The following is a 22,960-nucleotide window of genomic DNA, read 5'->3' as shown; positions in this document are numbered from 1 at the left end:
GTTCCCACAACGCGAGAGAGAGAGAGAGAGAGAGAGAGAGAGAGAGAGAGAGAGAGAGAGAGAGAGAGAGAGAGAGAGAGAGAGTGATTGGTTAAAAAGGACAATAAGGAAAAAAAATCAATAAATAAATAAATAAATAAAGTCACTTACCAACACCATAAAAGGGGGAAAAAAAAAAGAGGCAATAGTGAGAAACGAAGATGAATGGTTCTTATTAAAACCGCGTGTTATAATAATATACAGAGTAAAAATATAAAATTAATTAATTTAGTTTATTGATTTTTTTTTAAAGAAAAAAGGAAGAAATAATAATAATGGAGGAGGAAAAGGAGGAGGGAGGGAAGGGGAAGGGGAAGAGGAAGAGGTGGTCAGCAGCACAGCACTATCCTCCGATGTTTGTGAGCAGCAGATAAGCCTAATAAAAGAAAATATTAATTAAAACGCCAAAAGGGCAGACATAGAGCAACAACAGGAGGATGAGGCTCAGATTCACCAGCATGGAAATGGATCGCCATCACCTCTTCTTTTCTCTTCCCCAATTCCATACCTAGACGCTCTGTTTTCATTTCCCAATTTCTTCTCTCTTCCATTTCAATCCCATCCTTACTTACCTCCTTTCCCAATCCCCCATTTCTCCATTTCCGTCTATCGCCGCCAGGTACGGATTCTTGATCTATTATTTGTTTATTTATCATTATTTTTTTTTTATTTTTTTTACTTCAAGAATTCCTGTGGTTTTTAGTCCCACATGCTCGCTTCACGTGTCTGATTGACTGCAAGCTACGCTGATTCAAAATTTTTCTAGACAATAGATAGATGATAGTTATGTTGTTTGTGTAGCTCTAGCTCTGATCTGGAAATAAAATTACGACTTTTTTTTTTCTTTCTTTTGGTCGTTTAGATTTGTTGTTTGTTTCTCCTATTTTTTGGTTTTCATTGTTTGAGTTTGATATTAAATATTGAGGATTTCAGGGACAAACAACTGTTCGCTTCATTCAATCTCGTGTTGTGATTCTTCAGAAAGAAAAGAAGGAAAGATCATTGGATGAGGAGAATACCGTGATTGTTGTTTGAGGTTTAGGGATTGTTTTTATGGGCAACACATGCCGTGGATCTTTCGGAAGCAAATTATTTCAGGGCTACAGCCAGCCCGAAGACCACTCCGCCTCCTCCAAGCGCAACGCTTCTGACCGTTCAAGTTCCGATTTTTCCCCCACTAGTTTGAACTCTCACCACCACATCTCCCAGGAATTCCCCAAGGAAAACCCCAAGAAAGATCACAACTTTCCTGCAGTTAGCCCTTCCACAAAAAACATCATCATGAGGCGAGGGGTTGAAAATCACCCTTACTTTGTATTGGGTCATAAGACTCCTAACATTCGCGATCTGTACACATTGGGCCGTAAATTAGGACAAGGGCAATTTGGCATCACTTATCTTTGCAAGGAAATATCTACAGGCATAGAATTTGCCTGCAAGTCTATCTCAAAGAGGAAGTTGATTTCAAAGGAGGATGTCGAGGATGTCAGGAGGGAGATACAGATAATGCACCATTTGGCAGGTCACAAGAACATCGTGACAATCAAGGGTGCTTATGAAGATCAGCACTATGTTCATATTGTGATGGAGCTTTGTGCTGGGGGTGAATTGTTTGACCGGATTATTCAGAGGGGGCATTACACTGAGAGGAAGGCAGCTGATTTGACAAAGATTATTGTAGGAGTTGTTGAGGCTTGCCATTCGCTTGGAGTCATGCATAGGGATCTCAAGCCCGAGAACTTCCTGTTGGTTAACAAGGATGACGATTTCTCTCTCAAAGCCATTGATTTTGGACTCTCTGTTTTCTTCAAACCAGGTAATAGAAACGACTGATTGTGCATTTTTTTTTTATTCTCACATCATTTAGATTAACTGGAAGCTTTACGATGGTGAAGAGCTTTTTTTTTGGTTGCATATGAAATTACATTTAAATATTATGTATAGGGCGCATTTTATTTTCTTTCCAAAATTGTGGAAGTGTTGAATTCATGCATATAGCTAACATGAAAGAGAGGACTTGCCTTTACGTTTCAAGGGTTGGCCAATCCCTCTCTTAATAGGTAATAAATAGGAAAAGCTGCTGTCAAATTATTGAGCTGTATTGATTAAATCTTATAATTTTGTGTAATGTGCAATGGAAGATAATCTGGTTTGGTTTGCAGAACTTCCGTAGCTTATTATGTGGCTTGTTGCCCCAGGTCAAGTTTTTTCTGATGTGGTTGGAAGCCCATATTATGTTGCTCCAGAGGTCCTTTGCAAGCATTATGGGCCAGAAGCGGATGTGTGGACAGCAGGGGTCATATTATATATATTGCTTAGTGGTGTACCGCCATTTTGGGCAGGTAGGTGTGATTTGGTGTACTAATGCAGGACAATGGTTTTGATTCTGTGCACGATGTGCTAAGAATATTATTTGTTTGGAGTCCAGAAACTCAGCAGGGAATATTTGACGCCGTGTTGAAGGGAGTCATTGACTTTGAGTCTGACCCATGGCCCCTAATATCTGACAGTGCGAAGGATCTAATTCGGAAGATGCTGTGTTCGCAACCTTCAGAAAGATTAACTGCTCATGAAGTACTGTGTATGTTTGACCTTTCTTAGATTGCTTTTCGAGTATTTGTTTTTAAAAGCTGATTTGTTGTTGATGGAAAAATGAAATCTTTTTTTTTTTTTTAACCTTTAAATCACCAGTGTTATGAACCTTTACTATGACCAGAACCATTATTCTGAACTGGATTTTCTTCTAACACCAAATAGTTGGGGAAACTATGTTAGTGTAGCCGACTCCAAATTTTCAGAGCAGAATTTAAGTTTTCTTTTTAACATTTTGCTCAAAGATATAATACTTCACTTTTTTTTATGATCAAGAGCTGGTCTGGACAACATTTTAAAAATATAACTGCTTTTAGAGTCCCTGACTAAAGTCCATGTGTCTCATTTTCTTGCTAATTATGGCAGAATATCGGTTCTCTTTCTATTTTGCAGATGCAATTGGTTGTTGTCTTTTGTTTTATTGTTGTGTACACCAATGCTCAGTGGTGGCACGACTCTGAGAAAATGTGTAAGCCTTCATAGGGACCCCCTCCTTCCTACTTCCTTTTGCCGTCAGAAGTTGGGGCTTGCTAAAGTAGCTGTCCTTCTAGATATGTATATCTTGTATAAATTGTGTATAATAATTGGAAGTTGGGATATAAGATGGTAAAGCAGAAACAATTTACAGTAACTTATACAGTTTTGATATTTGATTATCATGAAACAGAGTATGTAGTCTCAGTGACAAGTAATTATTTAGTCTCATGTGTACCTGTAGTGTTCTTGTTTCAGTTTATTTACTTGAAAGCATGGCCTAGCTGAGTCATTTTCTCCATCTCTTATATTTAGGTCACCCATGGATTTGTGAAAATGGAGTTGCTCCAGATAGAGCATTGGATCCAGCTGTACTTTCTCGCCTCAAACAGTTCTCTGCAATGAATAAGTTGAAGAAGATGGCTTTACGGGTATGTGCATAGTTTTATTTATGAATATTCTATGATATGTATGATCTTTTCAAAGTGAGGAGTGGTATACATGTTTGCTTAATGTTACTTTAAAAGTTTACAAAATAGTCTACAGGCTATTGTAATTATTTATGTGCATTAGTCTGTCCAATATTTATGCTTTGGATACCAATCCATAGTTAAGACTGCTGCACTTAAATGTGCTTCATTGAATAAAATGGTTTATACCAAGAATTTCTTACAAATTGGAATGGTTATGTCACAGCAGTTAGATGAGGACAAACTTTTCCCCTGTAAATCAGGCTGACACTCCATAGCTTGGTTGCCCTCTAAATTTCCTTAACAAAAACAGTAACCACGACAACCAAGCCTTAGGTCCCACTAGGTGGGTTAGGCTACATAAATCCTCTTCCACCATTCTGCACAGTATAAGAATAATATACTCCAACATTTGGAGGGTTGTCAAATCCTTAGTATTTCTATCTATAGGTCTCCCCTTCCTCCTAGTACTACTAAGTACTAACTATAACTAGCTTGGTCCTCCTCAATGCTGCATTATTTGGTGCATGTAGCAAGTGTGAAAACCATCTAGACTGCCCTTCCCTTATGGTCGCAGGTGCTAAGCCTAACTTACTATTAATGTGCTCATTCCTTAATTTATCTTCTAGAGTTATACTTTATTCTAATTTCAACAAGTTTATTTTTTGTATATCTTGTTCTTTGTTACCTAACATTCCGATCTATATAGCATAGTTGGTTAACACAATTATGTTTAACTAATGGAATTATATGGTTAAATAATTTATTTAACACAATTATAAAAACTAAGAAAATGCACTTTAAACTAATGGAGGAAAAGTATTTTAATACCTACATACAAAAATAAAGGGAATATTCAAAATTTTAATTACTATCACGGAATTAAACTTATGATCCATATAATGAAATTGTGGGAAAGGGTAATTGTACAAAGATTTAGGTTTGAAACAAGGGTCTCAGAAAATCAATTTGGTTTTATGCCTAAGAGATCGACACAGAAGGTACATATCTTTTAAGAAGATTAACGGAAAAGTTTATGGAAAAAAGAAGAGGGACTTGCATATAGTATTTATTTACTTACTAGGGTACCTAGGGAAATTCTATGATGGGTTTTAGGAATAAAAAAAAAAAGGGTATTGATAGTAGGTATACAGATGTCATTAAAGTATTCAAGACAGAGTAATGGCTAGTGTTAGGATGACAGACTGAGAGTCTAGTGAATTTCCAATTCTCCTGAAGAAGAAAAAGAAGTAAAGCTAGAATATTATGTAGTTTTGGATTTCAGATTCTGCTAAAGAGGAAGAAGAAGAAGATCCAGAATATTATGTAGTTCTAGATTTCGGATTCTGCTAAAGAGGAAGAAGATCTAGAATATTATGGAATTCTGGATTTCGGATTCTGAAGAGTGATGTATTCCTCGTGGAGACAGTGTGAAGAAGAAGAAGATCGAAGTCGATGATTTAAAGCTCTTGAAGCTTTTGTATCAATTCGATGACGTTCCTTTCGGATAATTTGGTGATCGACTTCGCTTGCTACGCAAATTGGAATTGTGTTTGCAACTCCAGTAATTCTTCATCTGTGATCAAATTTCAATCTCTCGAAGAGAGTACAAATGTAAATGAAATGCAAATGTAAATGTAAAACTTATATATTTCTAATACAATCACAATAGGTGTACATCAAGGATTTGTTTTGAGCCCTTATTTTTTTGCATTAGCGATGGTGTACTCTAGTAATTCTTCATCTGTGATCAAATTTCATTCTCCTGAGAGAGAGAGAGAGAGAGAGAGAGAGAGAGAGAGACTAATACAATCACAATAGGTGTTGAGAGGAATGGTGTATTGCCAAGAGGGGGTGAATTGGGTACTTAAAAATTTCTTCCTAAGTTAGGTTCAAATCACAATCAATATTACACAACCTAGGGTTTTTTTAAGCAGATACCAATATCCCCAAGGATCAAGTATTTAAAACATGCATGTAAAATAATCAAGACAGTAAATAATCAAACATACATGTGCAGAAATTTGAATAAATAAGGAAAGAGAGAGACGATATTTGTTATTGAGGTTCGGCCAAACCAGCCTAGGTACCCGTCTCAAGCTAACCAGCAAGAGGATTCGACTACTTACTCACTTAACGGGCGGAGCGACGCCGTTTACATTCTCCTTATGGGACGGAGACTCTCCAGCTTAAATTATAGGGTTGAGTCACAACCAATTTTTCTTACGAGGCAGAGCACCTCAGCTTAATTTACCAGGCTGAGCCAAACTGTGCACACGTTACAAGATTGTGCAAATCTAGCTTTCCTAACCGGGTCTGAGGCAATTCGGGACTCTTCACAGGGCGAGTCTCCATCTGCAGGCCACGCCTGGAATATAACAGTATAAATTTTTGTACAAACAAAGTGCATCTAAAATAAGTAGAGGTGTACAAATTGAAGCTCAATATGCACTCACGTATGACATGAAATAAAAGCTCAAGTGAGTATGCATCTTTTCTTGAAAATATATTTTGCAATCTTTGAAAGAGATGTGTGCGGTAAAAGCTTCAAAGATTTAATCCCAAATAAATATTTCTCCAGAAATATATTTCAATAAAAATTAGGAGAACCTAGGGTTTTGCTTTCAAGTAGTTTTTGCCCAAATGATAATATATGATCTTTGATGAAATATAAAATATGAAAATGAATGCCTTTTTCAAAGATCTTGAAATCTCACGTGCTTTCTTCAAAAATGATATATAAAAATATTGTTCAAGAAAGCTAGGATATTAGTTCAAAAAGATTTTTACAATAAGCACAAATGAGCTTTGGAATCTTGCAATGAATGTGCAATAATGAGTTTCCCAAAAATATATATCAAGAAACTAATATGGAGAAACTCAAGGAATACTCTCAAAATGATTTTTCAAAATAAAATGTGAGTGAGAGTGAATGCTTTAAAAAAAATTATGCCCACAAAAATGTATGTTAAACTATCTTCAAGTGCAATAAATTTGCAAATGAAGAGAGTGAATCAAATCTCTCTTTCAAGAATGATTTGTCAAAGAAATATGGGAAAGAGAGTAAAGTGAAGCACAAAAAATTTGGGAGGATTTATAATCTAAGCATTGGTGTTAAAAATGAGTAATAAGGGGGGTATTTATAGAGTCTGGAAAGATATGACCGTTAGGGACAAACTTGGTATTTCTTAATTTGTTTAATAAACAATTAAGCCTGTTTAAGCGCTGAAAATTGGACCAACCCGAGAGGTTCGGTCGACCGTGGGCATCACCGGTCGGCTGACCATGGGAAAATCAAAGTCAACCCGAGAGGGTCAGTTGATTGAGCGAACTATCGGTCGGCTGACCGTTGTATATTTTTCAAATTTTAGCTCGGTCGGTTGAGGAAATGGCTGGTCGGCTGAGCCAAAGGCGATTTTCCAAGCTTTCGTAGGTTCGGTTGGCCAGGGCACTCTTAGGTCATTAAGATTGGTTGGCCGAGCAAGGGCAGTCGGTTGGCCTTATTCAGAAGGAAGTAGGTTGGTCGGCTGAGGCTGTACTAAGCGGGCCACGTGTGCAAGGATGGTCGACCGAGCCATTAAGGCTCTAAAAGGGTCGGTCGCCCGATCTATGGTAAAATGCAAGTTTGACCCTATTTTTACTTTGATACATTTTAAAACCTTTTATATGTTTTTAGATTTTGATGAAAAAGGTTTTTCATAAAAATTGTTTGTCCCCTAAGGTCTGTCTGTGGTCGGTTTGAGCTTTCATCCACATCATGCATGATATGCATTATTACAGACCAAAAACTAAAATGCATTACAATTTAAAACATTAAATGTCTTCTTTTCCTTTGCTCTTTGTGAAATACGCCAAGATGAGATGGTCTTTAAGTCCTTCATGGCTTCCATCAATCCTCTTCCATGTGTGTGTTCTGAATAATTAACCTGTTCAAGTACTAGGCACACACATTATTTCCAAGTGCTTTGTCAGCATCAAAATAGAGATCGGACTCAAAAAGTCAACAATTTCCCCCTTTTTGATGATGACAAACACATAAAAGCAAAATGGGTTAAACTTGAAAAAGCTCTCCCTAACAATATGCATAAATGAAAACCTAAGTAGTGTAGCTCAAGCATATTTATGAAAGAAGACTTTTCAAATGAATGCATGTAGTTTTAACATTTAAAGCACAAATACATGATGCTTGCAGGTTAGATATTTAACCCTATTTTAAAAATATTTGCTCTAAAAATGCATTTTGCTCATCAATACTCTCCCCTTTTTGGCACCAGCAAAAGAATAAAGCTAAAAATATTTGAGTCTTAAAAAAAATTCCTTAGCTAGAAGAGAAGCTCCCCCTTTTTTGGCGTTTAAGCTCAAAAAAATTCTCCCCCTTTTTGTTTGATATAACATTCAGGCATGATAACATAAAAATATTTTGGGCATAAAAGAAAATTTGGGCATATAATTTATTCTCATAGAAAATAGTATGACTGGCCATATGAGATTACAAGTACATGTCAAACATGGTCAGGCTAGAAATATTCTCAAACCATAGCAATTTAAACACTACAAAGTATACGACATATGATGGTAGGTGTAGGTTTGATCATAAGACCAGTCTAACTAGTTCACATGCATTTCATATATATGATCAATGAACCAGTCAGGCAATGCGTTTTAAATAAAAATTAATATATAAATTTCATGACACAAAAATTTGTATAACAATTTTAATAGCATATGTCATGAATTCATTTAAGCGCACAGACAAGAAATAAGATATAGCTATATAAGTTCAATTCTTGCCATAAACTTTTATTTGAAAGGATTTCCCTTTGGTATTTATCAATGAGTACTGGGGACTGTGCTTGCTGAAAAAAAAAACTTTAAGATAGAAAATCAAACAAGCATCATTTTTTCGGTTAAGCATTTAAGCACGATACAACACATAACCAAAAAAAGAGAACCATATAGATCCTAAAAATTTTACAATCGAGTGCAAGATCATATGGCAAATCCAAAAAATATGTGGCCAATTATTATATTTTTCACTTAAAGTATTCAATAAAAACATTTCAAGTAAGCACATGGCACGATGAATTACAATACAGATCTAAGCCTTAGAATGGGTGAGCGCAATCAGATAGAAAAAATAAGTATAAAAGCTCCCCCTATGAATTTGAATACGAGCTTAGATGCTATGAATTTAAGGATTACTGTGGAGAAGTTCATTAAACCAAGTGTACGAGCCACAGTAAGTTATAGATCTAAGCTGAAAGTAGGATGAGCACAAGGATTGAAATTTTATGAAATCTCCCCCTTTAGATTTGAATCCTAGCTTAGATCCAATGAGTTGCTTATACTAATCAAAGATGGTTTCACTAAGAATGCCAAGCAGTATAAGCAGTCATTTTAAGTTTCTTAAAACAAATATACTGGATCAAGATTAATTTAATCTACTATGCTACCAGTATAATTATCCCTATAATTCACACATGCATCAGGAAATACATATTAAGGCATACAATAATGTTCATAACTAAGAAAAATTCATACCAATTCATAGAACTTTAAGTGCACGATATGATGTTCAGGGTTTTCAGAAGAGCCTCAATATTCAAAAAGCTAAATATGTGTGATGCATATGAGTCTTTTATGCTCTTTCTTAAGGGATAGAGCTCAGCTCCCCTAAACATTTGATGATTATGTAAGGATGAAGTTTAACATTCAATTAATTTTCACTCATCCTTTCAAAAATATTTTAGCATTAATTTTATAATAATAATAATCTTAGCACATGGTTTTATTATGGGAAAACTCTAGCGAAATTTTGGCAGCATGCCGTCTGTAAATTGGACATTTTCCCATAAAACTTGTACCTGATATCTGGTTGTTTTTAGCAAATAGTTCATTTTAAGCATGCAACAACCTAAAATATCTACCAATATGCAATTCTCATCACTGCATCAGCCATGTAGGTGACATCAATACAAGCATGCATTTCAATAGATAATCAACTCAAGATATTCAATATAGCTTAATAATAGTTCGTACTAGAAAAAGATATAAACTATCCATCAAAGAAATTTAACCATTTATTGAATTATGGATGGTGTGCTGTGATGCTGTACTTATGTGGGCATATAGGCATAAATGATATAAGATAATGAGAGCATTTTAATTTATATGGCCATGAAAGATGTATGCTCCCCCTGAGTTATGCACTGTTACCTTCATGTGCCTTTATCAACTTTTCATTCTTGAAAGAAATTTTAGCCAAGTACACTAAATTTTTCAATGATTCAAACTTGGCCATGAATGCTTTTTGGCTTAGAGGACCAAAAAGTCACAAGCAATACTTCTTCAGGGTCATAAGCCTACAATTGCCTCTTTTCTTATGAATTTCAATGCGTGAGAGACACAAGTTCAAATGACTTTCAATCTCAATTGCTCGTGCATAGGTTTCTATGAATTTTGTTCCATCGTCTATATTGAAACCTATAGCAATCATCTTTAACCATTCAACTTCATTATAAAGATTTGTAGCTCTAAGGGATATGATTTAAAATTTGAGAGCTTGTGAGAGAAGTATAGGATAAATACTCTTAAGGATTTAAATTTCTATTAAGCTCAGAAAAGTATTCAAAAGACGCCGGACATTTTCCAAAATAATTTCGTGCTAGTAATCATGTCCAGGCTTGGACAAAGAGCATATAGGAGAATATGAATATTTCTTGAACAATGCTCTTTGGTTATTATAAATCTACTGTAGTTGGAGGGTATCCTTTGAACATGATCATAATTTGGAGCAAGGTTACGAACCAACGAATGGATGATACTTTATCAGACATGATCGTGGAATGGTAAAGTTTTCCTATGGAGGAGATGGCCATTGCCTAAATCTAAATTAGGGAATTTTTGCATTTAAACACGTAGGGAATAATTTAATTTAACTAGTTGAAGAGATTGAATCCCTTAGAAGGTATCCCTAATTTGATTATGAGAAGGACGTCTTTTAATGAGCACTTGATAGGTATGGAATTTATGATAACCAGTGCTTAGGCCTAGAGGGATGACTAAATTTTACCAGGCTTTTAAGGCTCCAAGATGAGTTTAGGATTAGATGATACTTAATATATGATTCATTTCCTAAAGCTTAGTCTTATGCAATGGACAGAGTATGCTTAACTTTAGATTTTCATATTTGAGTATGAGTTACGGAAGTGGGTTTATTTTAGCATGTTTCTGAGAGTTCATTTAAGATTGATTTTTATTATTCATCTTAGAATTACAGGGTTCCACAAATTTTACTTAGTTTAGCCTTCAACCTTGACTTTGAACAAGGAGGAATGATATGGATTTTGCAGAGACCAATGTCCCATTTAAGCAAACTCATTCCTTTTCAGTTTAAAGCTAGCAGGCTATAGCCAATATTACCATATTTTAACCATGATATATATATATATATATATATATATATATGTATTAAGTTCTGATTGGATATATTATTTGAATTTCCAAATTGGCTTGATTTTCTTAAGAATCCTAGTATGACAAAATAGTGTATAGTGAATGCATATACTAAGATTTTTCATTACTAAGATTTTTCATTTTAAGCGTACACTACTTCCCAAGCCTTTTAGTCCTCACAACCCCTATTGCTAATTCTATGCTCTAAGGAGGAATTTAATAATTATTTAATTTCTATTGGAACCCATTCTTCCTTTTGTCCTACGGGATTAGCCTTCATGATGACCCACGCCATTTCCTTATTCATGCCTCTGGCACCTTTAAATGGACATGTGAATCGAAGGTGCCTTTTTCTTTCATCAAATAAGCATGTTTTGTATATATGTGAATTATTATGCTTATTCACTCTATTTTCACTAGATAAGGCATGAAGATTGCTATGGGATTTATCAGATGAACTCTTTTTGAAGAATTTATTTCTTTTAACTCTTTAGGGTTTCTTTGAATTATCCTTTTCATTAGTGGGTTTGAAAATCATTTTAGGATAATTTTCACTTTTTCTTTCTACGCAAATGATTTTCAAAACCTTCACCATCTTCTTCTTTTCTAAGGTGACATGATATTCTTTTAGAGTTTCTAATTGTTTAGCCAACCTTTTATTTTCATTTCTCAGGAAAGTTTTGTGTTTGGATATTTTAACTAGAAATTCATGTATTTTAGATAAAGTACATTCTAGTTCTTTATTAAAGACCATGCTTTCATCATTGAATTTAATGCATGATGCATCTTAAGATTTATCACTACAATAGTCAAATGAATTGATGCATGCATCATTAATAGTATTATTACTAAATTCAACAGATGATTCATCATATGAAGTATAGCAGCATTTAGCACAAGAGTCATCAATAGAGGTTGAGTTAAGGATCTTATACCTCTTTGTTTGTTAATATTATTAACCTATGATTTGCCACTACCTGATCGTTTGAGCTTGAAGCATCCAGAGTGGCGATCTCTTTCTCCTAGGTCTCTCCATATCTCCTATCCAACTCTTCCCAAATATCTCTCGCATATTTACATGCCATAATTTCACGAATATTAGAATCTAAAGCACGATATAGCTGTCCATGGCAATTGAATTCGCATGCACTAAAGTAGTATCATTTTCATTTGTTGGCATACAAATTCCATTAACAACCATTTGCCAATCCCTCCAATCCATTGATTTTATAAATATGCTCATTCTAATTTTCCAGGTGGTGTAATTGACACCACAAAATAAAGCAGGACTGGTAAATGACTGTCCCTCTTCGAATGAGGATACACCAATGAGAGCCATTGCAATTTTTAGCACAAGCAGTTAAGCTTTTTGCAACGAGGCTCTGATACAGTGATACCAATTGAGAGGAATGGTGTATTCCCAAGAAAAAAAGGGGGGGGGGGAGGTGAATTGTGTATTTAAAAATTTCTTTCTAGGTTAGGTTCAAATCACAATCAATATTACACAACCTAGGGTTTTTTTAAGTAGATACCAATTCCCCCAAGGATCAAGTATTTAAAACATGCATGTAAAATAATCAAGAAAGTAAATAATCAAACATACATGTGTAGAAATTTAAATAAATAAGGGAAGAGAGAGACACGATATTTGTTATAGAGGTTCGGCCAAACTAGCCTAGATACCCGCCTCAAGCTAACCAGTAAGAGGATTCCACTACTTACTCACTTAACGGGCGGAGCGACGCCGTTTACATTCTCCTTACGGGACAGAGACTCCCAAGCTCAAATTACGGGGTTGAGCCACAACCAATTCTTCTTACGAGGCAAAGACATCTCGGCTCAATTTACTAGGCTTATCCAAACTGTGCACACATTATAGGATTGTGCAAATCCTAGCTTTCCTAACTGGGTCTAAGGCAATTTGGGACTCTTCACAGGGCGAGTCTCCATCTTCAGGCCACGCCTGGAATACAACAGTATAAATTTTTGTACAAACAAAGTGCTTCTAAAATAAGCAGAGATGTACAAATTGAAGCTCAATATGCACTCACGTATGATATGAAACAAAAGCTCAAGTGAGTATGCATCTTTTCTTGAAAATATATTTTGCAATCTTTGAAAGAGATGTGTGCGGTAAAAGCTTCAAAGATTTAACCCCAAATAAATATTTCTCCAGAAATATATTTCAATAAAATTTAGGAGAACTAGGGTTTTGCTTTCAAGTAGTTTTTGCCCAAATGATAATAAATGATCTTTGATGAAATATAAAATATGAAAATGAATGCCTTTTTCAAAGATCTTGAAATCTCAAGTGCTTTCTTCAAAAATGATATATAAAAATATTGTTCAAGAAAGTTAGGATATTAGTTCAAAAAGATTTTTACAATAAGCACAAATGAGCTTTGGAATCTTGTAATGATTGTGCAATAATGAATTTCCAAAAATATATATCAAGAAACTAATATGGAGAAACTCAAGGAATACTCTCAAAATGATTTTTCAAAATAAAATGTGAGTGAGAGTGAATGCTTTAAAAAAAATTATGCCCACAAGAATATATGTTCAACAATCTTCAAGTGCAATAAATTTGCAAATGAAGAGAGTGAATCAAATCTCTCTTTCAAGAATGATTTGTCAAAGAAATATGGGAAAGAGAGTAAAATGAAGCACAAAAAATGTGAGAGGCTTTATAATCTAAGCATTGGTGTTAAAAATGAGTAATGAGGGGGGTATTTATAGAGTCCGGAAAGATATGACCATTAGGGACAAGCTTGGTATTTCTTAATTTGTTTAATAAACAATTAAGCCTGTTTAAGCGCTGAAAATTGAACCAACCCGAGAGGTTCGGTTGACCGTGGGCATCACCGGTCGGCTGACCATGGGAAAATCAAAGTCAACCCGAGAGGGTCAGTTGATTGAGCAAACTATCGGTCGGTTGACCATTGTATATTTTTCAAATTTTAGCAAGGCTCAGTCGGTTGAGGAAATGGCTGGTTGGCTGAGCCAAAGGCGATTTTTTGAACCTTCGTAGGTTCGGTCAGCCAGGGCACTCTTAGGTCATTAAGATCGGTCGGCCGAGCAAGGGCAGTCGGTTGGCCTTATTTAGAAGGAAATAGGTCGGTCAGCCGAGGCTATACTAAACGGGCCACGTGTGCAAGGACGGTTGACCGAGCCATTAAGGCTCTAAAAGGGTCAGTCGCCCGATCTATGGTAAAATGCAAGTTTGGTCCTATTTTTACTTTGAAACATTTTAAAACCTTTTATATGTTTTTAGACTTTGATGAAAAGGGTTTTTCATAAAAATTGTTTGTCCCATTAGGTTTGTCTATGGTCGGTTTGAGCTTTCATCCACATCATGTATGATATGCATTATTATAGACCAAAAACTAAAATGCATTACAATTTAAAACATTAAATGTCTTCTTTTCCTTTGCTCTTTGTGGAATACGCCAAGATGAGATGGTCCTTCATGGCTTCCATCAATCCTCTTCCATGTGTATGTTCTGAATAATTAATCTGTTCAAGTACTAGGCACACACATTAGTTCCAAGTGTTTTGTCAGCATCAAAACAGAGATTGGATTTAAAAAGTCAACAAGTGTATATCAGGGATCTGATTTGGGCCCTTATTTTTTTGCATTAGCGATAGATGAAATTTCTAGAAGTGCCCAAATGAGGTTTGATGTATGTTATTTTGCAGATGATATTGTCTTGATCGATGAAACTAGGGGTGTAGTAGAATGTAAGTTACAATTATGAAGAGAAGCTTTAGAATCTTGAGGTTTTAGGATAAGTAGAAATAAGACAGTTTATGAAATGTAATTTCAGTTATGGTAGGAAGAATATTGAAGAAAAGATTAAACTTGATGATCAAGAAATTAATAGCACTACTAGATTTAGATACCTTGGGTATATCATGTAAGCTAAAGGAGAAATTTATCAAGATGTTATACATAGAGTTTAGCAGCGTGGTTTAAATGGAAAAGTGTTTCAAGCATGTTGTGTGATCGTAGGACACCCTTAAAATTGAAAGGAAAGCTTTATAAGACTGCTGTAAGACCAGTTGTGCTATATGGATTAGAATGTTGGGCAGCTAAGAAACAACATATCCAAAACGTAAAAGTTTCCAAAATGAGAATGTTAAGGCAGATGAGTAGTATAACTTTAAAAGATAAATTAAGTAATGAATTTATTCGTGGTAAGCTAGGCATAGCACTTGTTGAGGATATGATAAAGGAGGGGCGGTTCTCATGATTTGAGCATTTGCAATGTAGGCCAAATAGTTTACCATTGAGGAGGAGTGAGCTTTTTGCCCGTAGTGGATGTAGAAAGGGTAGGGGTTTTAAAATAATCTGGAATTAGATGGTAAGAAAAAATTTAATAGACCTTAAATTGTTGGAGGAAATTGCTCACGATTGTGTAAATTGGCAAAAAAGGATTCATGTAGCCAACCCCACCTAGTGGGACTTAAGACTTGGTTGGTTTTTCTAGCTGGTCTAAATTCCTTTCACTGATTTTGAAAATTTTGAATGCCCTATGTTTATTAGCAACATATGGAACTTCTCTGTGATGGCTACCATTCATCCGGAGTAATGGACAGGCAAGTGAAGATAGAAACACAGCTCTTAGGCTTATTCTTCTTGCCTTTTTTTGGATTGTGTTGAATGGGGAAGTGTGTAATTGGTCTTTTGTTTTGTAAATGAGCTGATGTACTGGGGTTGGCAACCCTTGGTGCCATTTAGTGTTCCTCTCTTTTACTTGTAAAAGAAATATTTGGAGGAATTGAGGAGCGAAGACCGATTCTTATTTTAAGTAGTCTTTTTAATTTTTTCTGCTTTAGTTTTCCTAACTCTTATCTTATGCATACATCACTCCATTGCACTTATAGTTTATTTTGGTATTTATTTGGAAAGCAGGCAGATACTTGATTTTAATCTGGGTAATTGTTGGTTTAAAAAGGGATTGAAACTTCCTTTTGGTATGAGATGGAGCCCAACTGTTGCCTGTCTTATGTTATCAGGTAATAGCTGAAAGCCTGTCAGAGGAGGAGATTGCTGGTTTAAGAGAAATGTTTACATCAATGGATACTGACAGCAGTGGTGCAATCACATTTGATGAACTAAAAGCTGGTTTGAGAAGATACGGCTCTACTTTAAAGGATACAGAAATACGTGATCTTATGGATGCAGTAAGCCTCTTGTTTTTGTAGTTATGTGTTTATTATGATTTTGTTTCTGTATATTTTTATTTTTACTGATGTTCATCAATGGTATGCAGAAATCCTGATTCTTATTTGCATCATGTGAGGTATATTGCTTTTTTTGAGCGAACCTTTCCCATTGAGGAAGCTTTTACATTTTATTTTGGATTTTGAATAAATTGAAGTTTACAATGATAGAAATCAAAGGATTTTAGATGAGGAAATTGTGGAAGAATATAAGCTACGCAAATGGCTTTGGAATCCTCCATTGCTGCTCTGCATGCAACATAAAATATAGGTGATTTGTTGATAACAGTACTTCTCCAACATAATAGACACCGCTTCTATTGTCATGTGGGATGACACAGATCCTGAATTTGGGTTTAGAAATCCTCTATTACTGTAGATCTTATGGACAAGAATCCTGGTGCTTTTGTAAAAAAAATTTCTAAGCTATGTGGATCCTGCAAATGGCTTTGGAATCCTCCATTGCTGCTCCGCATGCAGCATAAAATATAGGCGATTTATTGATAACAGTACTTCTCCAACATAATCAGACACAGCTCCCATTGTCATGTGGGATGACGCAGATCCTGAATTTGGCTTTAGAAATCTCTATTACTGTAGATCTTGTGGAAAAAAAATTCCTCTCCAAAACAATGCAAAGCGTCTTTCATTGTCATTGTTGGTTGCCTTGTTTTTAGAAGTATTTTTTATTAGTCTTGTACATCTTTTTTAATGCCAATTCTTGACTAATTGAACTTATGAAAACCAATTTCACTATTAGTAGCCTCCAACTGCATTTTTGCACTCCCCCCCTCTTTCTAAGTTTACCTTTCACTGGAGTAAATAATCCAATGGCCCAACTTCGGGAGATGCTTGAAAGATTTCCCAAATGTTGAGGAAATGCTCAGTTTGTTGGTTTCCTTTTTTTTTTTTTTTTGAAATATTTTTTAAGTCTTGTACATCTCCTTTAATGCCAATTCTTATGGAACTCAATTTCAATATTAGCAGCTCCCCCCACCCCAGCCCTCCTTTTTCTTTTTTCTATTTTTCTTTCTAACTTTACCTTTCACTAAGTAAATTTGCCAAAGCCCCAACTTCTGGAGAATGCGTGAAAGATCTCCTGAATGTTGAGGTAATGCTCAGTTTGGAGGATGCTATCGGGCTGGCTCATTGACTCTTGCAGGTAAATGTGCCCATCATGAAACAAGCCAGAAAAAGGATGAGAAAAAGTTTGTGCTGACACTGTTCCCTGATAAGATGGTGACTTTGTTTATACATGTTGAATAGAGTGGTTCTTTCTAGTGTGGCCTTGTTCATGGCACCTTTCCCACCCTTGAATGTTTGATCCATCAATAGTTTATACGATCATTTATGTTGAAGACTTGAGGTTTATCCTGAGTAGGACATTTATAAATTATAAAGAATAGAGGTTATTCTCTTTAATTCTTGATATGGGGGTGATTGTCAATTGGTTATTGTGCTGATAATGTTGATTGATGTTTTGAATCATGTTAGAATTAGTTGTGAGCTATGTTAGTTGTTTTCAGGCTGATGTGGACAACAGTGGGACCATTGACTATGGGGAATTCATAGCTGCCACAGTTCACCTTAACAAACTTGAACGGGAGGAGCATCTTATTGCAGCATTTCAATACTTTGATAAGGATGGAAGTGGTTACATAACTGTTGATGAACTTCAACAGGCCTGTGTAGAGCATAACATGACTGATGTTTTCCTTGAAGATATTATCAAAGAAGTTGATCAAGATAATGTAAGTTGTTAATAGTTCAAGCAACTCATTTGTTTCTTTCTTCTTATATTTTTTGGATAGAATTTTTCATCTTATAATTGTAAGATGATAGTCCTGATCTGAAAATTAATATAAGATTACAGAATGTTGCAGGGTTTTTGTTGCGCTGTTTACGGTGTTTCTGGTGGTTCTAATATGAATTTCGTACTTGAAGTCATGGACACAGTATATCTTTTTAGGAGAGCATGTAACTCCTTAAAATGTTTACCTAAAATCTAAAAGAAAATGAAAATGGGAAAAGGAAAAGCCCCTTTTGTATGTTTCATATGTATCATTATGGAATGACGTGGTTTAACATCGAGTCAACGAGTCTTTATGGCATTTAGTACTATTTGTCTTCTGTCAAAATGTCTTCTAAACTATACTAAAATCGAGATTTCTTAAGAAACATTTACTTCTTTTCAAAGTGAGTGGTATGACTAATATCTGACTGACTGGTTTTTTTAATGCCTGCAGGAAAGCTAGCATTTTTGTCTTTGTACAATTCAGTGGTATTTGTTGAAAATTAATTTCTAATTGGTTATGTAATCATATATCTGTCTTCTTAGTGTGGGACATTTTATGGTGCTTTTAATTCATGATTTGAGGTTGGATAAGTGGAATTCACTTCCAGACTGTTTCTTAGTTGAATTTAGCATCAACTCCCCACCCATCCTTTGCTCATTAAACCTCAATGTTCTATTGAGTATTTGCTTTTTTAGGATGGACGGATAGACTATGGTGAATTTGTTGCCATGATGCAAAAAGGCAATGGAGGACTTGGAAGACGAACTATGCGGAACAGTCTGAACATGAGCATGAGGGATGCACCAGGAGCTCATTAGCTTCCAGTTACATGCATCATGTACAGGTATTTTTGAATTTATATAATTTCAACTATTCCTTTCCTTTGTTAATCCCTTCTAAGTAAATAATAATTAAGATTTGTTGCTGCTTTGCCCTTCTCATTCTTATTGTGCATTTGAATATGTACCATATACAGGGTTGCACATTTGCTGTATTTAGGCAATTAACTTAATTTACATCCAGAACTGAATTTAAAAAATCTTTATCATTCAGTCTTGTGGCTCAGTGCCTAAGCGGTATGACAACAACCAAGTGTTAAGTCCTACTAGGGGGGGCCAGCTATGTCAATTTTTCCAGTGATTCCATGTGATTTATCCTTATTTAGTACCTTGGCCCTTCTTATTCTGAGTCTCCTCCAACGTCTGCTATGACATCTAACGTCAACTAAATAACTCTTTCTCACTGGTGTTGCTTGGTCTATGTTGCAACTGCTTAAACCATCTTAATTGCGCCTCTATCTTATGCTTAACTTACCTTGAATATGTTCACATGTTATTTTATCTTCTAGATTTATACCTCTAATCTATCTTAACATTCTCATTTCTACAACATTTACTTCTCGGATATGTCGTTCATTGTTGCCCTATATCCTGATTCATATAACATAGCTGGTCTTATAGCTATTGTATTTTACTCTCTTTTTAATTTTAAAGGTATTGTACAGTCACAACATGCCAATTTACCCAACCTGCTTTAACCCTATGTTGCATCTTCGTCAATTTCTTCTTCAACTTGCATAATAGTTTCAAACTAGTAGAAATTTTTTGAACTTCAAGTTTATTATTTTCTCCACTATTCCCCCCCTTTAATACTATAATTGCATTTCGTGTGTTATATCTTCTACTTATCTTAAAATATATATATTTTAAAACCTCTCTTCATATTCTAACATGTAGTTTGTTCTGTGTCTAGTTTCATTCATTAAGACAATATCAGTCACAAATAAAATACACTAATGCCATTTACTCGTTTAGATGTCTTGTAAGTTCATATATTATTGAGTAAAAATATAGGACTCAGTAGACCTTTGATATACACCTATTTGTGAATGAGCCTACATTCTCCATGTGCATTACCAACACCAATCATTAATCCATTAGAGACATCCGTAATGACATATTTTGATACATATACCTACAATCTACTTCTTTCTTTTCTTAAGCCGATGATAGAACTTCTCTTGGAACCCTAAGCTTTCTCTAGGTCAATGAATACTGTTATATTACTACTTCACCTAAAAGCTTAAGCAGTTAGGTTGTGGGCCAACAATATTCATTGAGCCTCAACACTCCCCCGCACGTGCAGCCTGATAGCACATGGAGAGAGAAACAAATGATAAATAACACCTATTACAGGGAATACAATAATGTTTAAACACCAGATAATAATCATGGGCAACAAGACTAGAACCTAAGACCTCTACAACCTAGCTCTGGTACCACATTATATTAGCACTTAATCTAAAAGCTTAGGTTGTGGGCCAACAATGTATATCAAACTTCAACAAATATTTTTGCAAATTTTCTTGTCACTGAACTTTTCTATTAATCTCTTTAGTAAATATAACTTCAGTGGTTAGTCTTTCAGGCATAAAATTGAATTGATTTATTTGAAAACCTCATTTTTAATCTTAGTCTTTGTTCAACCACTCTCATTCGAAGTTTCATTATATGTCTTATGTTTATCCACAATAGTTACTAAAATTTTAAATAATTCTATTTTTATATTTTATATATAGGTGCACTCTGCTTTTTATATATCTTATAATTTTGTTAAATTGAGTAGCCAGCCATATAACCCCATTATCTCATAAAACTTTTTCAAACTTCAGTTAGGATGCCGTCTGGTTGTGTAGCCTTTTCATTTTTTAAAATATTTTTTATGCTTATTTAACTTCGTGTACTAGTTCCCTAGCTTCATGTATTCTAATTTTGTGAATGTATATCAAAATTGTAGCCTTCTCCTTGTCAATAGCAACGTCAGGCCTTCTTTAGTAATTAGCTCACTAAAATGCATTTTTCTTCTTTCTTTTGTATCTTTTTTAACAAACACAATACTGTCCTCACTTTTTAATTTTTATGCATTTGATATTACTTAAATGTCTACTCCTCTAGCCCTAGCAAGTTTGTATTTCTTCCCATCTTAATGTCCAGTGTAGTATGCAATTTTGCTGCATGCTCTACCCTCTCCAAGTTTAGCTTCACTAGCTGTTTTTTTTTTGTGCATCCTTCCTCGTCTCATGATATTGTTCTTAGTCTTCTCTATTTTCTCGATGTATTCATGTCTTAAATCACGTTATTTTTATTTTAATTACATATTGTGCCTCATCCCACCAACCTTTCTTACCAACTCAATGGCGAAACCAAGTAACATAGTATATGATGAGGTTTCGTACAGTATAGTGCAGGGGGGTGTGGGCAAATTCCATCTTTCTATTATAAATTGACAACATGTTCACAGGAATTTGGTCTGATATGAACAATTTATTTTTTATTTTTTATTATTTTAAGAAAGACTGCTGGAAATTGTTCAACTAGATGCTACAAATTGACAATCATAATAAAATTTTCTGTTATAAACTCACCTGGTAAATTAGCTGGCAGGTTGCACAGCACAGCCAAGACAGAGGAAATTCCCAGAGTTTAAAAGATCTGGTAGATGTGTGGAATTTTTTTACCCATCTGGCTCTGAAACCTCGGCCATGGTCGAGATGATTTGTGTGTTATGGAGGCGTTTGTGCTCCAGCATTCATACAGTTGTGCCTTAAAAGTTGCTGTAGGAGTGAAGGTGTTGTAAGTTTTGTGGACGTTATGGTGAGACTAAGTTGCCGGCGTTTCTTGGTATTGTTCAGCCATTATTGATGGAAATGAAAAGTAGATCTTCTCTTTCTTATTCTCTTAAACTTTGGTGTATGCTTTTAGGGTAATGTGAATCCAGAACATTTTTCACTCCTGTCAGAATTATGAAATGACTCGTTTTCTTTTTTTCTTTTTTGAAGAATATAGTAAATGGACTCGTGCCTTGCACCTGCTGAGATCATGTATGCCTGTGTGTTTGTGTATTGGTTTTTTTTTTTTTTTTTTTTTTGAGTTGCAAAAAATTGTTGGCAATGAGAGAAGGTAGTCCAAGAAGTTTGTTTGTAGGAGCATGCCAAAGCAATGAGAGAATAGTGCTTGGTAGAAAGATTGTTAAATGGCCCAATTGGCGTTTATGTACAAATGGGATAAGGAGAAGTTTCAGTCCAGCATTCGCCTTAGGAGTCCTAAATTTAAATACAAATTTTGAAATCAACATTTCGTGTCCAAAATCAACAGATAATTACATTCTATTATTGGTTAAGCAATCTAAATTTATATATAAATGTGTATATGTATGTATATATATACACATTTGTATGTGTACAATAACAATAAGATTTTTTTTTGTCAATTTATGCAATTTTGTACTATTTCTTTTGGCAGATTTAGAAATATTTAAATCCTTACTATTTCTTTTCAAGTTATCTTATTGCTCCCAACAGTAACTACCTCACTCGTGTACCATGTATTTGTATAAATTTTTTAATTCATTATAAGTATATCGGGGATTGGACAATGGATGCTATTCTGATAAAATTAAGAGTTATTCACTCATTATAGTTATTTATTTTTCCCCATTGAACTCGCAACTTCCTTCCTCGCCACATCCACGTGCATGTTAATTAAGGAATCTCTTAGCAGTTGATCCAGAAGATGCTACACTCTCCATCATCCTGCATGCCATTGCACTTTTCATAGTAGTCTCAAGCACACAAAGTGAAATAATAAAATGAATATAGGATATCGTTATTAATAATATAACAAAAGTACTCAAGCCAAAATTAGAAAAATTAATATAAGAAGATGTTACGAATGTCCTGATCAGGATCGAGGACTAGTCTGAGAAGGCTTGGCTCAAAAGGGGGGATTTTGGCCAACTCCTTGCGGGTGGCGCTGTTGCTGTGCGTCACAGACCCTCAAAATGGAACTCAAGGAAGGGTCGTGCGGCACTCGTTGAGAGTTCTCCCTCGATGAGTCAGCTAAATCTCGC

General features: G+C 35.0%; 1 protein-coding gene across 4 annotated transcripts; it reads left to right on the top strand.

The window, feature by feature from the left end:
* The first annotated feature begins 290 nt into the window (after positions 1–290).
* LOC131154844 (calcium-dependent protein kinase 26) lies at positions 291–21,844 on the top strand. 4 transcript variants are annotated; one of them, XM_058107631.1, is made up of 9 exons: positions 291–658; positions 973–1,855; positions 2,238–2,381; positions 2,468–2,620; positions 3,421–3,536; positions 16,050–16,217; positions 17,783–18,007; positions 18,748–18,896; positions 21,496–21,844. In XM_058107631.1, the coding sequence occupies exons 2-8, from the start codon at positions 1,093–1,095 to the stop codon at positions 18,868–18,870; spliced, it is 1,692 nt and encodes a 563-aa protein (XP_057963614.1). In that variant the 5' UTR covers positions 291–658; positions 973–1,092; the 3' UTR covers positions 18,871–18,896; positions 21,496–21,844. The 4 variants fall into 4 exon arrangements, with proteins under 4 accessions (XP_057963614.1, XP_057963617.1, XP_057963615.1 ...); XM_058107634.1 differs by having other exon boundaries at positions 311–658; positions 1,021–1,855; XM_058107632.1 differs by having other exon boundaries at positions 311–658; positions 21,489–21,844.
* The last annotated feature ends 1,116 nt before the right edge of the window (positions 21,845–22,960 follow it).

Source organism: Malania oleifera, chromosome 5 (assembly GCF_029873635.1).
Source record: "Malania oleifera isolate guangnan ecotype guangnan chromosome 5, ASM2987363v1, whole genome shotgun sequence".
NCBI classification, from domain to species: domain Eukaryota; kingdom Viridiplantae; phylum Streptophyta; class Magnoliopsida; order Santalales; family Ximeniaceae; genus Malania; species Malania oleifera.
This window is presented reverse-complemented; position numbering and strand designations above follow the sequence as displayed.